General features: G+C 47.6%; 2 protein-coding genes across 4 annotated transcripts in view; both read left to right on the forward strand.

Annotated features, from left to right (window-relative positions):
• Window positions 1-6,754: 6,754 nt before the first annotated feature.
• LOC125105551 (uncharacterized) lies at window positions 6,755-12,211 on the forward strand. Of its 2 annotated transcripts, XM_047739119.1 has the most exons (5): window positions 6,755-7,417; window positions 9,019-9,077; window positions 10,659-10,860; window positions 11,127-11,416; window positions 12,122-12,211. In XM_047739119.1, exons 1-5 carry the CDS (start codon window positions 7,288-7,290, stop codon window positions 12,152-12,154), a joined length of 714 nt encoding a protein of 237 aa, XP_047595075.1. In that variant the 5' UTR covers window positions 6,755-7,287; the 3' UTR covers window positions 12,155-12,211. The 2 variants fall into 2 exon arrangements, with proteins under 2 accessions (XP_047595075.1, XP_047595074.1); XM_047739118.1 differs by lacking the exon at window positions 12,122-12,211 and having other exon boundaries at window positions 6,755-9,036; window positions 11,127-12,087.
• A 602-nt stretch (window positions 12,212-12,813) lies between these two features.
• AP3B2 (adaptor related protein complex 3 subunit beta 2) overlaps window positions 12,814-15,172 on the forward strand; it is a 29,261-nt gene continuing 26,902 nt past the window's right edge. For both annotated transcript variants that reach the window (XM_047739015.1, XM_047739016.1), the window contains exon 1: window positions 12,814-13,067. In XM_047739015.1, the coding sequence (XP_047594971.1) occupies window positions 12,955-13,067 (113 nt within the window). In that variant the 5' untranslated portion in view covers window positions 12,814-12,954. The remainder of the gene's footprint in view (window positions 13,068-15,172) is intronic.

Consider the following 15,172-nt stretch of genomic DNA (forward strand, 5'->3'; position numbering starts at 1 on the left):
TGTTTCCCATTTCCAGCTTGCTTAAAAGCTGTTATCTTAGATGTTAACCTTTACTCAATGTTTTTATGTACTTAATGAGATTATAATATATGGCTTTTCTTCTTTAATCTGATAGTGGGTGATTTATTCTAATAGCTTTTCCATTTTAGTCCACGCCTGAATTCTCAGAATAAACCCAAATTGATGGTGAGTTTTAATACATTCCTATATTCAGTCTGCTAATATTTTAGAAGATAGTTTCTGCATCTTTGTTCATAAAAAATATTGGCCTGTATAGTTTGTTATTGTTATTGGACCATCTTTGCTTTTGATATTGTTACAATCGCCTCATAAAGGAAGGTGGGAACTGGGCGCCTGGGTGGCTCAGTGGGTTAAGCCACTGCCTTCGGCTCAGGTCATGATCTCAGGGTCCTGGGATCGAGTCCCACATCGGGCTCTCTGCTCAGCAAGAAGCCTGCTTCCCTCTCTCTCTCTGCCTGCCTCTCCGTCTACTTGTGATCTCTCTGTCAAATAAATAAATAAAATCTTTAAAAAAAAAAAAAAAGTGGGAACTGTGACAGAGATTCTGGGTTGTTTCAGTTTAGGATGATGAAAATGTTCTGGAGATGGTTAGTGATGATGGTTGTACGACAGTATGATTGTACTTAATGCCCCTAAACTATATACTTAAAGATGGCTAAAATGGTAATTTTTATGTTTGGTGTGTTTTAACACACACACACAGAAACCAGACCCACAGGTAACATCACTGAATGCTTTCCTCTTTTTTTTTTTAAAGATTTTATTTATTCATTTGACAGACAGAGATCATAAGTGGGCAGAGAGGCAGGCAGAGAGAGAGGGAGGCAGGCTCCCTGCTGAGCAGAGAGCCCGATGTGGGGCTCGATCCCAGAACCCCGGGATCATGACCTGAGCCGAAGGCAGAGGCTCAACCTACTGAGCCACCCAGGCACGCCGAAAGCTTTCCTCTTAAGATTAGGAATAAAACAAGGATGTTTGTTCTTGCCTTCCCTATTTAGTATTATATAGGAGGTTCAAGGCAGGGCAGTTATGAAAGAAAAAATGAATAAAAGCCATCCAGATTAGAAAGAAAAAATAAAACTGCCTCTATTTAAAGATGACATGATCTTATATATAGGAAATCCTAAAGAACACACACACACACAAACTTAATAGAGCTAATAAATTCAGGATGGTTTCAGAAGATAAGATCAATGCATAAAAATCTGTTGCATTTCTTTTTTTTAAAGATTTTATTTATTTATTTGACAGAGAGAAATCACAAGTAGGCAGAGAGGCAGGCAGAGAGAAAGGGGGAAGCAGGCTCTCTGCTCAGCAGATGTGGGGCTCGATCCCAGAACCCTGGGATCATGACCTGAGCCGAAGGCAGAGGCTTAACCCACTGAGCCACCCAGGTGCCCCTCAGTTGCATTTCTGTACACTGACAACAGAAAATGAAATTTAGAAAACCGTTTCATTTACAATAGTATCAAAAAGAATACTTAGGAATTATTTTTTACAGAGAAGTGCATGACTTGTACACTGAAAACCACAAAACAGTGTTGAAAGAAACTAAGGAAGACTTAAATGGAAAGGCATCCCATTTTCATAGATTGGAAGACAAAATGGCAGTACTCTCCCAAACTGATCTACAAGTTCAACACAATCCCAATCAAAATCCCAACTGCCTTTTTTTTTTTTTTTTAAAGGAATGGGCAAGCTGATTCTAAAATTCATATAGGATTGCAAGAGACTTTAAATACCCAAAACAGTCTTTAAAAAAAAAAAAAAGGTGGAGGATTCCCATTTCCCTACTTCAAGCCTACTGCAAATCTATAATAAAGACAGTGTGGTGCCAATATAAGGATAACCATATAGATCAGCAGAATCGAATTGAGAGTCCAGAAATAAACTCATACAACTATGGCCAATTGATTTTCAACAAAAGTCCCAAGATTATTCAGTGGGGAAAAGACTATTTCCACAAATTGTGCTAGGAAAACTGTAAATCCACATGTGAAAGAATGAGGTTGGACCCTTGCCTTACACCATATGCAAGAATTAACTCAAAGTGGATAAAAGGCCTAAGAGTTTAAATTAGAAGAGTCTGAAAACACAGCTGTTAATTTGTGACTCTGTATCATGCAATACTTTCTTCACCAAAAGTACAAGCCACAAAATTAAAAAAAATTTTTTTTGAACTATACCAAAGTGGAAAACTTTCAGGTGTCAAACTTTTATGTATATCAAAAGAGTGAAGGGACGCCTGGGTGGCTCAGTTGGTTAAGCAGCTGCCTTCGGCTCAGGTCACGATCCCAGCGTCCTGGGATCGAGTCCCACATCGGGCTCCTTGCTTGGCAGGGAGCCTGCTTCTCCCGATGCCTCTGCCTGCCACTCTGCCTGTGCTCACTCTCGCTTCTCTCTCTATGACAAATAAATAAATAAAATCTTTAAAAAAAAAAAAAAGAGTGAAAAGACACACTCCACAGAGTGGGAGAAAATATTTATGGACTATAATTTGATAAAGTCTAGTAGCCAGAATATATAAAGCATTCTTAATAACCTAAAAATAAAAACAACCCTATTAAAAATCAACAGAGGTATTAAATAGACAGTTCTCCAGTGAAAATACACAAATGGCCAATAACCACATGCAAAGATACTCAACATCATTAGTCATTAAGGAAATGCAAATCAAAACCACAATGAGATACAGCTTCACACCTACTAGGATTGCTATAATTTAAAAAAACAGACAAGTATAAGTAAGAATGTGGAAAAATTGGAAAATTGCTGGTAAGAACGTAATTTGCTTTGGATATTTGCAAATTTGCTGTTTGCTTTGGAAAGCAGTTGGATGGTTCCTCACAAAGTTAAACATAGAATTACCATATGACCCAGCAATTCCACTCCTAGATATCTATCCAAGAGAACTGAAAATAAAAGTTCCAACAAAAACTGGTACATGAATATTCATAACAGTTACTCATAATACTCAGTGAGAACAACCCAAGTGCCCATCAACTGATGCATGAATAAACAAAATATGGTATATTCATACAACACAATATTATTTGACCATAAAAACAAAGGCTACACATGGATGAATCTTGAAAACATTGTGCCAAGTGAAAGAAGCCAGACACAAAAGGTTGTGGATTATATAATTCCATTCATATGAAATGTCCAGAATATGCAAATCTGTTGAGACAAAAAGATTAGTGGTTTCTAGTGGCTGGGGAACGAGGGGATTCAGGAGTGACTGCTTCATGGATATAGGGTATTTTCTGAGGGTGATGAAAATGTTCTGCAATTAGTGGTGATTGTTGTGCATGTTTATGAACAATCTAAAACCCACTAAATTGTATATTATAAAATGGTGAACTTCAGCAAGATTTTACAGATGAGAAGTGTGCACATGAAAATATGTTCAACCTATGAAGGAAAGGCAAATTAAAACCATTGTGAGAAGAGGAGCCCAGAGAGATATGATGACTAAATGTTATATGGTATCTGGGATGGAATCATGAAACAGGAAAAGGATCTTAGCAAAAAAGTAAGGAAATCTGAATGAAATAATAGACCTTAGTTAATAATAATGTGTCAGGGCACCTAGGTGGCTCAGTCAGTTAAGCATCTGCCTTCAGCTCAGGTCGTGATCTTAGGGTCCTGGGATCAAGCCCCATGTTGGGCTCTCTTTCTCAGTGGGGAGTCTGCTCACCCTCTTTCTGTCCCCCACTTGTGCTTGCTTGCGCTCTCAAATAAGTAAAATCTTTTAAAAAAAAAATAACGTGTCAATTTTGGTTCATTAATTGTCCTAAGTGGACCATACAAATATGATTAAAAGGGTTAGTTCTTTGGGATGGTGAACCTGTTCTTGATCTTGACCATGATTAATCTGTACATGTGTTAAAATTCATAGCAATGTACAACAAAAATAGTTTAAGTATTCATTTAAAAAAGTAAAATTCGGGGCACCTGGGTGGCTCAGTGGGTTAAAGCCTCTGCTTTCAGCTCAGGTCATGATCCCAGGGTCCTGGGATCGAGCCCCACATCGGGCTCTCTGCTCTGCGGAGAGCCTGCTTCCTCCTCTCTCTCCCTGCCTGCCTCTCTTGCCTACTTGTGACCGCTGTCTGTCAAATAAATAAATAAAATCTTTTAAAAAAAAGCTATTTAAAAAATAAAAATAAAAAAGTAAATTCTTAAATGATTTGGAAGAATTGGAGAGTAACCAAGAATCCACAGAACCTGGAGATTTGATCCTTGAAGGAAGCGAGCTGCACTGGGTGAGATCTCTCCTTACAAAACTTTCTCCTTAGGACACTCCCCAGTCTGCGCAGTGTGGGTGGCTAGAACTCTTGCAGAAAGCCACAGACTTCTTGGCTTAAGAGAGCAGTGGATTTTAGTGGAGAACTGGGAAAAATGGGTAAAGGTGGTCACAAGGCACAGACTCCCAGTTATAGATAGACCCGGGAATGTCATATACATCATGGTAACTATAGTTAAAAAAAAAAAAAAAAAAAAGACATCAGTGGGTGAAGTTCAGACCAGCTGCCAGAGCAGCTGGATATTGAGGGAGAATACCCAGAAAGGAGATATCTGGAGAGAGGAAATCCCCCAAACCTGCTTATGAAATCCCCTCAAATCTTTGGGTGACCCCCATACTGCAGAGCTACTAGGTGAAACTCCAAGGAGTCCAGCGGAAAGCAACAGCTCGAAGGCAGGAAGAGAAGGGCAGGTATTTCAGCTGCTGCCTGCTCCAAGAGAGACAGGATTTATAGTTGATTTTCACAAATTCAGAGGGGTTTGGGTAAATGTCTTAGATTGTCCACTGAAATCCCACAGGGGCCACGTCTTGGAAGACTCCGCCGGGACTAAGGCATTCACTCTAATAATAATGAGGAAACTTAAACTCACCATAACAAATGTTGAACCCAAACTACACAGATACAAGGTCAGTTTCCAGCTATTAATTTGACTGTCTGCTAATACAAAAATCAACATTCTTCAGAAGATTAAAAAAAATCCAGAATCTGTATAAGGTGTCATACCCACCCTATGTCCATTATCGAATTTTTAAAATCCTAGAGATGCCCCACCTCCAAATGTAACTCAATAGTAATAGAATTAATAGAATGGCAGTAATCCCCAAATGTTGTGGGGAGCAGAATTCGAAGCAACTATTATAAATATCTATAAGAGAGTTTAAGGGAAAAAGTTATAATGGATACATGAATGAGAAATCTTAACAGAGAAAAGAAAAAGAAACCTAGAACTGAAAATAAAAAATTCAATGAGTGAGTTTAACAGCAAATTGACGGAATCCAAACAAAGGGTCAGTGAAATCAAGTATCAAGAGACCTCTCAGTCAAGGGACTGAGAAAAAAAATACTGAAAAAAAAAAAGACCTATCAAACAATATTCAGGTGATGGCATTAACTGGAGTTCCAGTTTTCAGAGAAAACAGTGTAGGAAAATGTGATTAATTAATAACAACAAAAATCCCTACGTTTTGTAAAGACAAAATTTTCAGATTCAAAAATCTCAGGGAACCACAAGAAGATTAAATATGAACAAAACCACTCTTAGACACATCACAATCAGACTTCTGAAAAGAGAGATAAAGAGAAAATATTGAAAGCAGCCGAAGATGATAAACACATGACATACTGGAGAACAATGGTTGGAGTTCTCATTGACTTGTCACCTGAAACCATGAAGGTCAGACAGTGGGGGAGGGGGGAGTCTTTATTTAAAGTGCTGGAAAAAAATCATTAATAATTCTACATCCAATAGGATGAATGAAGATGATATATAGATATTTTTCAGATAAAGAAATCATCTAAGAGAATTTATTGCCAGCAGACCTGCACAAGGAATGCTGAAGGAAATTCTTCAGGCTAAAGGGAAATTACATCAGAAAATCTTAGACCTTAACGAATGAATGAAGAGGCCAAACAAAAAAATACAGACAACAAACTGGTATTGCCAGAGAAGAGGGGGATGGAGGGACCGGTGAAGTAGATAAAGGGGATCAAGAGTACACTTACCTTGATTAGCATTGAGAAATGCAGAGAGTTGTTGAATCATTTTATTGTACACCTGAAACTTAAGGAGCACTGTGTATTAAGTAGACTTCAATTTAAAAAAAAAAAAATGGAAGAGGATCAGAAGTGGTAAATGCAAAAGACTATTTTTGTCTTCTTACTTTCTCTAAGAGATAGGACACTTTAAAGCAAAAATTATAACATTAGCTTCTGGTTTTTATAGTATATAGTTAAAACACACATAATAAATACAGCATAAAAGATAGAGTAGGGGATAGTGGTAAATGGACTCATGTTTCCAAGTCTCCTACATTTTACATGAAGTACGATATTAACTCTAAGTAGACTGTAAAAAGTTTAGTAGGTATATTGCAATACTTACAGACACTCAAAATTAAGACAGAGGTTGAGCTAACAGTAGATAAAATGAAGATAAACTTGAATATGTTGAAACAAGACAGGAAAGGGAGAACAAAGGAACAAAAATCAAAAAGAACTAAAAGAAAATGGTAGACCTAAGTCCAGCCATATCATTTATTATATTAAATAAATATGGGCTAAACAGTTTAACTCAAAAGCAGAGATTGCCAAAATGAATAAAACAAGATTTAACTATATTCTGTCTACAAGAGCTGCAGTTTAAATATAAAGAGATTGATATAAATATAATAATTTATATAATTATATATTATATTAAATATAAATTGAAAGTAATAGGATGGTAAAAGACAGAAACTCCAAATAGGGAGTATAATAACAACAGATGAAATAGACTTCAGTGCAAAGTGTAGTAGCAGAGATAAGGAACATTTTCATAACGATACAAGGTCAACTCATCAGAAAGACATCACACTCATAAAATGTTTATGTATCTAATAAGTTTCAAAACCCACAGAGCAGAACTCAATAGAATTAAAGGGAGAAATAATAGACCATCTTGCAATTGTTGGAAGTTTTAATGTTCCTCTCTTAACAACTGATAGAAAAACTACCAAAAAATCAATAAAGACATAGATGATCTGAACATTATCAACCATGTTGACCCAATTGATATTTCTAGAATACTATAAATGAGCAAAACAAATATTTTTAAATGCACTTGGTATATTCACCAAAATAGACCATATGTTAGTCGGCAAAGCAAGTCTCAACACGTTTAAAAGGAATAAGGGTTTCTCAGACCTCAGTAGGTTGGGGACAGGGCACTTGGAGTGCAGCTATCAAACTGGCTGGGGCCTTAATGCTCAGGACAGGGCCCCAGGGCTTCCTGCTTGGCTTCCTTGTCTACCTGAGGGACAGATGGCTTGTCCTCCCTGCTCTGGCCACAGAAGGAGAGCACTCAGCAGGGTGTGGAGTGTGGCCACTACAAGGTAAGCTGCTTGGGGTAGGTGCTGGGATTCCAGTGGGGTTCCTCTGTGCCAAGAGGGAGGAGGTGACCAAACCCTTTGTAAGAGCAGGAAGGGCCAGAGCAGGGTGTTGGGGGCTCAAGGGAAGGACCCGCTCTGCCCCAATAGGGAGCCCCAACCCTGGTTCTGACTGAAGGTGACAGCCAAGGGCAGTGACCCCAAACTCTTGCCTCCCACAGAGGAACAGTGTCTGGGACTAGACTGAAGGGGGATGGGAGGGGCTGGAAGTTCGGGTCAGACTATAGTCACAGAACCAAGGGCCACCACAATGGCCCACAACGGCAGTGACAGGACCCCAGTGGGTTGAGGTCCTGCAGGGGCCTCAGAGAGAGGGCCTGACACCCTGGTGCTGGGCTACCCTCATCATTCTGTTCCCCCGAAACCCGCAGGGTGAAGGTAGGAAAAGCTCAGGCCCCCAGCAAAACCCCAGTGGAGTAGAGTAGGCAACATTGTCAGGACAGGGCTGGGCTCTAGCTCCCAGCTTCAGGGCCCTGGTCCTTTTCCTTTCTCACAAAAAAAGTGGAGGCTTGGTTCAATGAAAGTCAAAGGGAAGGGCGGCTGTTTCTCCAGGTCAGGAAGGATACAAGGGGTCAGTACTTGGCATTAAGTAGTGCCCGGTGGTGAGGTCTAGGGGAGGGGGGACCCTCGTGCGCTGGCAACATGAAAGAGGCAATACTGTGCAGTGGTTAAGGTCAAGGGCACTAGAACCAGACCGTCTGGGGTTGAATCCTGGTTTCTCCACCTATGAGCTTGTAACCTTGGTAATCTCTCCAAGCCGTGGTTCCCGTGTCTGTAAGATGGGAAGAATAACAGTGTCTCCTTTATGACAGTTGTCGTTAGGACTCAGTGGGGCTTTAGCATAGTTTTTGGCAATAGATACTATTATGGATGGAGCGCCGCATGTAGCCCTAGATCCACTCTCTGAAGGGACACCTCGTCCAGACCCTGACTCAAATTCCAGGGCCTGGCGGGACAGTGGCCAAAGTGCCCCATGACCCCACCACCCCTGGGAACTTTCAGAGGGAGAGTTGGGTGGGGCCCTGCCCGCCAGGGCCTTTCCAGCTGGGTAATTCTCCGAGAGCTCTGGGGTAGGGGTCACGGAGGCAGCCAGCCTCTAAGGGCCCATTGTTCTCTGAGCTGGGAAAGATGCCTCCCCCCACCTCTCTAACTCTGTCTGCTCCAGAGCGGACCAAAGATCAACAAACATCGCCCGTCTCTCCTTGCCCAGCTCACAAAGGGCTCTCAGTGTCTCACAATGGGCCTGTGATGCCCAGCCTTCTGAGCTTATCGGACCCGTTCACAGATGAGAAGCTGAGGCCCGCAGGGAGGAAGTCGTGTATGTGACGTCCCACAGAGGGAAGTGGCTCAGCCAGGATTTGGTCTCCCTGTCCTGCATCCAGGACTTCGGACTTAGGGGCACAAGAAATGCCCAGCTGTGCATGGACAGCGCCACACACAGCGCGCACAGCTTAGGGGGACACAGGGGGAGGGGCGGCGGCTGGAACCCTCCCTCCTCAGCGGTCAAGTGGTGGTAGCTGTTCTGTTTTGTTTTGTTTTCTCTCTAAATGAGCTTCACGTCCCAGGTAACTGGAGCAGAAGTCCTCAACTTGTCTTTTCTCCCCAGGTGGGATGTCTACTGCTTCAAAGGCCCAGGGTACAGCTGTGACCATGACTTGGCCTAATGATAAAGCGGGAGGGAGGGGAGCAGGACCCAGGTGACTGCCCTACGTGGTGTGTTGCCAGAAAGCATGACCAAAGGCCAAAGGGCTGTGCACATGACTGTGGTCTCCTGAAGTCCAAGGACGTGGAGAGACCGGAGTCTAGGGTGACCATCCCGGTTTTCCTGGGTTTGGGATGTGCAACTTTAAATTTATTTTTATTTTTATTTTTTTAAAGATTTTATTTATTTATTTGACAGAGAGACAGCGAGAGAGGGAACACAAGCAGGAGAGTGGGAGAGGGAGAAGCAGGCCTCCTGCCGAGCAGGGAGCCCAGTGCAGGGCTCAATCCCAGGACCCTGGGATCATGACCTGAGCCAAAGGCAGACGCTTAACCACGGAGCCACCCAGGTGCCCCGAAACTTTCAATTTTAAAACCTGGAAAGTTCCAGGCAAGCGGGGATGAGTTGCTCACCTGAGTGTCCCACAGCTTCCAGTCTGGGAAAATGAGACTCCCCCAGGAATAAGTAGAGGAGACTGGAGACGAGGGCCAAGAAGGAAATGAGAGCGTCAGGGACGGGAGAAACCTGGACACACAGTGGTTGGCACTCTGCAGCTCGGGCCTGGGCCACCCCACTCCTCATTTTCATGTGGATCCTTCCCATCCCAGTTGAATCTGTTGGAGTCAAGCCCCTCCATTCCAACAAAGATACCCAGAACCCTGGGACCTTCTCCCAGGTCCTCTGCCAGCCTGGGTTAGTCAGGCTCAACGGGCCCTCTTTTCACCTTCTCTCCTGGGCACTGTCTCAGACCCCATCTCTGGCACAGCCCAGGCAGGGGGCCATCTTTCCAAGTCCCCAGAGCGCTCGGTTCCCAGGAGATAGGACAAACCGGAACTCAATGGCCTTCTTACCTCCTTACAGAGGAAAGGGAGGTAAAGGTGACCAGAGGCAATGGAGAACCTCAGCCTCAGTTTCCTCAACTTGCAAACAGGGGTACTGTACCTCTCTTGTAAAACGGTATTAAGCATCACATGACCAGCTGCTCAATAGACGTTTGCGGCGGAGGCTGTTGGAGGGGACTTAGTCCACTCAGTCCCCAGAGGAGATGTCTGTCTCAGGTCCACATGTCACTCAGGTTTCTGTTTCTTCAGGCCTTCTGCTCAACTTGGGTCCACGCGAGTCTGCCTGTTGCCTCCAGGGAATGGCAAGATGGGAGACGTTGAGGAAGGGAGAGCTAGGGGTGGGGGAGGGGAGTGGAAAGGCTGCAATTTAGGATAGGAAGAAAAGGTTGGATGAGGAGACAGTCGCTGTTGTTGGGAATTGAGGGGTTCGTAGTGGTGGCTCCAGGCAGGATTTACCTGTGATGTCCAGGCTTCTGGAGTTCAGCACACGGAGGCACAGGTGGGCTAGTGAGGCCTGGCCCTGGGCCAGGTCTCCTTGAGCCCCGGGAGACCCAGCGGACCTGACGCCCAGGGGAAGGAACCGGCTCCCCCTGCACCCCAGCCTGTGCAAATGCCCAGTGGTCGGGGCCCTGTTTCCTCTCAGGCCCTGACAGGGGCAGTGAGCACCATTAAGTTCTTCCTGTCTAAGGCCTTCGTGGGGCAGCACTTCGAGGCGGTGGAGTTGGAAGGCAAGGAGCCCGAGCCGGGAGACCTCTTCCTGTTCAGGCTGTTGTCCCCCATGGGACGCTGGTGCAGGGCCCATGTAGGAGTGTACTGTGGCCGCGGGGAGATCATCCATTTCGAAGGTGAGCATCTCCGGCTGAGACGCAGGCCCCAGTCAGCGAAGAGAGGCTGCCTGTCACAGCCCTGCGCCACCCGTGGGTGGGGCCCATGGGAATGAAAACTGCAGGTCCCAGGCTGGAGGCGCGGGTCTCTGGAGAAGGGTACTTGGGCCCGCAGGGTATGGGGCTCAGGACCCCCAAGTCCTGGGATATTTGGGAGCAGGATCACGGGGCTAGGGTCCCGGGACCCACCTCGGCTCTGATCTACAGCCATTGGGCCATCCCTGTAGGGAGGAATGTCACCAGCCAAGGGCCTCACGCGTTTCTGGGCTCCTGCGAAGGCATTGTATCAAAACAGGGGCAGCGCCCGCTGCAGCGCTCCGGCTCGCTGTGGCGTGTGCTGCGTAGACGTGGCGGCGTTGACCGCGCGGCCCTGGAGCGCCGTGTGCGCGAGGCCATGGACGCCGACCCGCCTCTCTACCACCCCACGCGCAGCAACTGCGTGCACTTTGCGCTGCGTCTGCTGGGCCCCGGGCCCACCCTGGACCCGCTGCAAATAGACGGCAGTCCCGTTAGCTCGGTGAGTGCGGCTCCGTTACCTGGGCACGACCCCACCGGCCTCCTACCCCGCCTCCGCCTCCACAGCCAGTTAACAAACACGGCTAACCGCAAACTCAAGATCCACTTTACTCTGCCGGACCCAAAGCACCCAGAAACAAAGCAGGCCTGCCAACTCGAAGTTCCACTTCTCTAAAACTCTTTTGGGCCCACTCCAGGAAGGCCCCAGCTCACAGATCTTGGGCACATCTATTTCCTCCAGCCTACCAGCTTCCAAACCCAGACGCTGCGCTGGTCCTTGTTAACCCCCTTTTGCATTCCCCCAGCGGAACCTACCTACGGAGCCCATCTTTCTGGCCATTTACACCCAGGCCCACAAATTCTGGTTCTGATACCACACCGGGTACCTAGTCTAGATCAATACTCAGCCCTATGAACTCCGGCTCTCCAAGTCAAACCCTCCTTTCCTCCTCCTCCTCCTCCTCCTCCTCCTCCAAACCCAGCCAAGAGACCTCAGCCATCCAATCCGATGGCCCGAACTCGGGCCCAACTGGATCTCACCACTTTCCCAAAACCTGGTCACTACTTTCTCTCTAGATCCAGGCCATCTTTCCTTGGGGGTACTTTGGGCCTTGGCAGCTGAGCTGGAGGCCTCACATGATCCAGGAGCCCTGGCTGTCACACCAGACCTTAACCCAGCTTCTTCCCTCTCTCCCTTCCTTCCTAGATGTCGGTGGACCTGAACTTGAGTGTGGAATAGATGTGACCTTAGGGCCTCCTGACTGTGCATTGGGGCTTCAGAAATGGTCATTAAACTATTTTGCAAAGATGAGTTCAGGGTTCACTGTCCCTTCTATCCAGTCTCCATTTCTCTGCCTGCAGCCGGCTGTAGGCTCCTCCCACGGACAAAACCTCCTTAAATTCTGTCACGTCCAGGAAGTCCCCTGGCTTCCTGCTGAGAAACCAAGACACCATCCGAGGGGCCCAGATTTTCTAGGAAATATGTAGCTGGGAGAAGGAGCGTCCTTGGTCTCCGAAGCGGGTCTCTGAGTGCTGTGCCTCCTTCCCGCTCTAGGACCCCCAGCACTGGGACACAGCCTCCTCTTCAGTCTCCGGCTTTCCTTCCACTGCCCGGGGGAGCATCTGTGGCTGTGTCTAGAATGAGCGGAGCCGGGTGGTCGGGACCTTCCACCGAGACCCTGTGGTCGGGAGGGTGAGGGAAGGCGCTCTGCCTCTCCGGAAGGCTGTCCCTCCTCAGGACGCGGAGGTGCCTCGAATCCCTCTAAAGGACAGGAGTCTCCTTTCCCGGGCAGGGGAGGGGGCGGGGATTTCCGAGAGTGGGGACAGGCCCAGACCCTGCGGCACAGCCCCGCCCCCTCCGTGGACACGCCCTCCGCTCCGCACGCGCCGGTGCCTTTAAGAGCCTCACGGCGCGGCGCTGATTGATAAATCCGCGCGCTGCCTCCGCTCGCGCAGATCGCGGCCTCTGCGGAGCCCGGCCTGCGCTCGCTTCCTCGCCCCCAGCCTCCGCCCCGGCGAAGCGCTCTGCCCGCCCGCCCCATGTCGGCCGCCCCCGCCTACGGCGAAGACAAGGGCGGCTCCGCCGGCCCCGGGGAGCCCGAGTACGGCCACGACCCGGCGAGCGGCGGCATCTTCTCCTCCGACTACAAGCGGTGAGGGAGCCCGCGGCGCGCCGGCACCATGGACAGCGCCCCGGCCGCGCCGACCGGAAGCCCGCCCTGCCCCCTCCCGCGGCGGCCGGGCCCGGGAGCCCCTCTTCCCCGCGCCGGCGCCCGGCGCCAAGGCCCAGCCGGGCCCCCGGGAGGGGCTGCAGGCCGGCGGGGGAGGGGCCGGCGCTCCCGCCCGGGCGTGCCTGCGGTCTGTGGGTTTGCACTACAGGTTCCCGGCGATTTCGCGCGGGGCGAGCCGGCTCCAGCAGGTCGCGGGGGAGGGGTCAGCGTCCCTGAGCTTGAGCCTGGGGCCTGTCTAGGAAGGCCCGCGCTGGGGCCCTCGGAACCTCGCAGGCCTGGCCCCTCCTGCAAATCCATTTCCCTCATTCTGGCCCCACGCTCGCGCCCCCATCTCCTCCCATCTGGCCGGTGCTCACACATTCCTGCTTCCCACCTTGACCCTAGAGTTCAGCCCCACCTGGACTTCCCACCCTTCTACCACCAACCCCCCCCCCCCCCCCGGACCTTCGGCTCACTCGGCTCACGGCTCACTCGTTGGTTCTTTCGTTTGTTTGTAAATCCTGAAATAAGCATTTGTAAGGGGCTGCTGTGTCCATTCTCCTCGTAGTCCCTGTGAATACAGGCGTGAACCTGAGATAGCCCTCAGTCCTCGTCCTCTGGCGGCTCTAGAGGAGAGCACAGGGGAAGAATCCGTATTGTAGGAGCGTCGGAGGGATGCTAGGAGCTGGTCCCTATCCCTGGAGGACAGAGGGCGGGGAGAGAGAGGGATGTTCCAGGCAGAGGAAAGATCCTGTAGGGAGGTGGGGAGCCAGGTCACACGTTTTGTAGGTGCTAATACAGTATGGCCCGAATCGTGTGCAAGCCCCTGGAGTGACCAGAAATGAGGGTGGGAGGATGCCAAGTGCTCACCAAGAGCAGGTGATCCAGATTGGCGTTTTAGAAGGATTCTCGGCTGGATTGTGGAGAGGACATTGGGGATATGCTGGTTTGAGCAGGAGACAAGGGAGGGGGACAGGAGGGTGGTCTAGACTGTGGGAGGGGCAGAGGATTTGAGGACCTCTGAGGCAGTAGAAGTCACAGACCTGATGCTTAACTCGGGGGAGAAGATAAGGATAATACTCAGGTTACTATTTCTTGTAACTGGATAGATGGTAGTACCGTACAGTGTTATTGGAAATAAAGACGTTACAAGCAAGTTGGTGAAAATGATGTTGAGCCCAGCTTTTGACAGACAGATTGTAAGCTCTGAGGGATATATTCAAGCCTATTAGGTAGCTGGGATTGCAGGAGAGGTTATTAACATATGTGCATTAATCAAAGCCACAGAAGGAAGTTAAGATAACTCAGGGAGAGTTGATGAAATGCGTGCAGAAAGTGCAGAGACGAACTGGGAAGATGCAGACGTTAGGGACGACCAGATTGCAGGGGAAAGTGTTTGAAGGTGATTGAGGAAAAGTAAACCAAAGACAGGAGGAAAACCGAATGTGCTTTCAAGATGGAGGAGGCCACCAGCAAGGTAAACACAAACAAGGGAAAGAAATCATCACTGTTGGTTTGACAAAGAGCAGGTCAACCCCGCTCTGCTCCCCATCTCCTGTCCTGGGGTACGAGTCTGGCTAAGTCCAAAGAGGGGGAGCTAGATAATTTTTCCCCAACATTCTATATGAACAATGTTAAACAGAAAAATTGGGTGCGTGATACAAGGAGTACCAGAATATCCTCCAGCTCCATCCAACCACTGTTGACATTCTGCCATATTTGGTTTGTATAACCCTCTGGCCTTCAGTAGTTTTGGCTGAACCACTTAAGTTCCAGACGTCACGGCCCCTCAGCCCTAAATTCTTATCAGTGTCTAAAACCAGTGAAAGTGAATAGAGGGGCAAATAAGAGGTGAATACAATACACATACAATACACAGCAAATGGGAAATTTGCTTTCTGGAAGTTTGTGAAGGGGAGAGAAAAAAAGTTGCCTGAGGAGATCAGTAGTTCAAGAAGGTTTGTTTATTTTATTTGTGCTGTTATTTTTTTATTTATTATCAGGATGGGAGAGCAAGTCTAACTGCTATTGGGAGGAGCTGGTAGTGT

This window comes from Lutra lutra, chromosome 7 (assembly GCF_902655055.1).
Source record: "Lutra lutra chromosome 7, mLutLut1.2, whole genome shotgun sequence".
Lineage (NCBI taxonomy): Eukaryota > Metazoa > Chordata > Mammalia > Carnivora > Mustelidae > Lutra > Lutra lutra.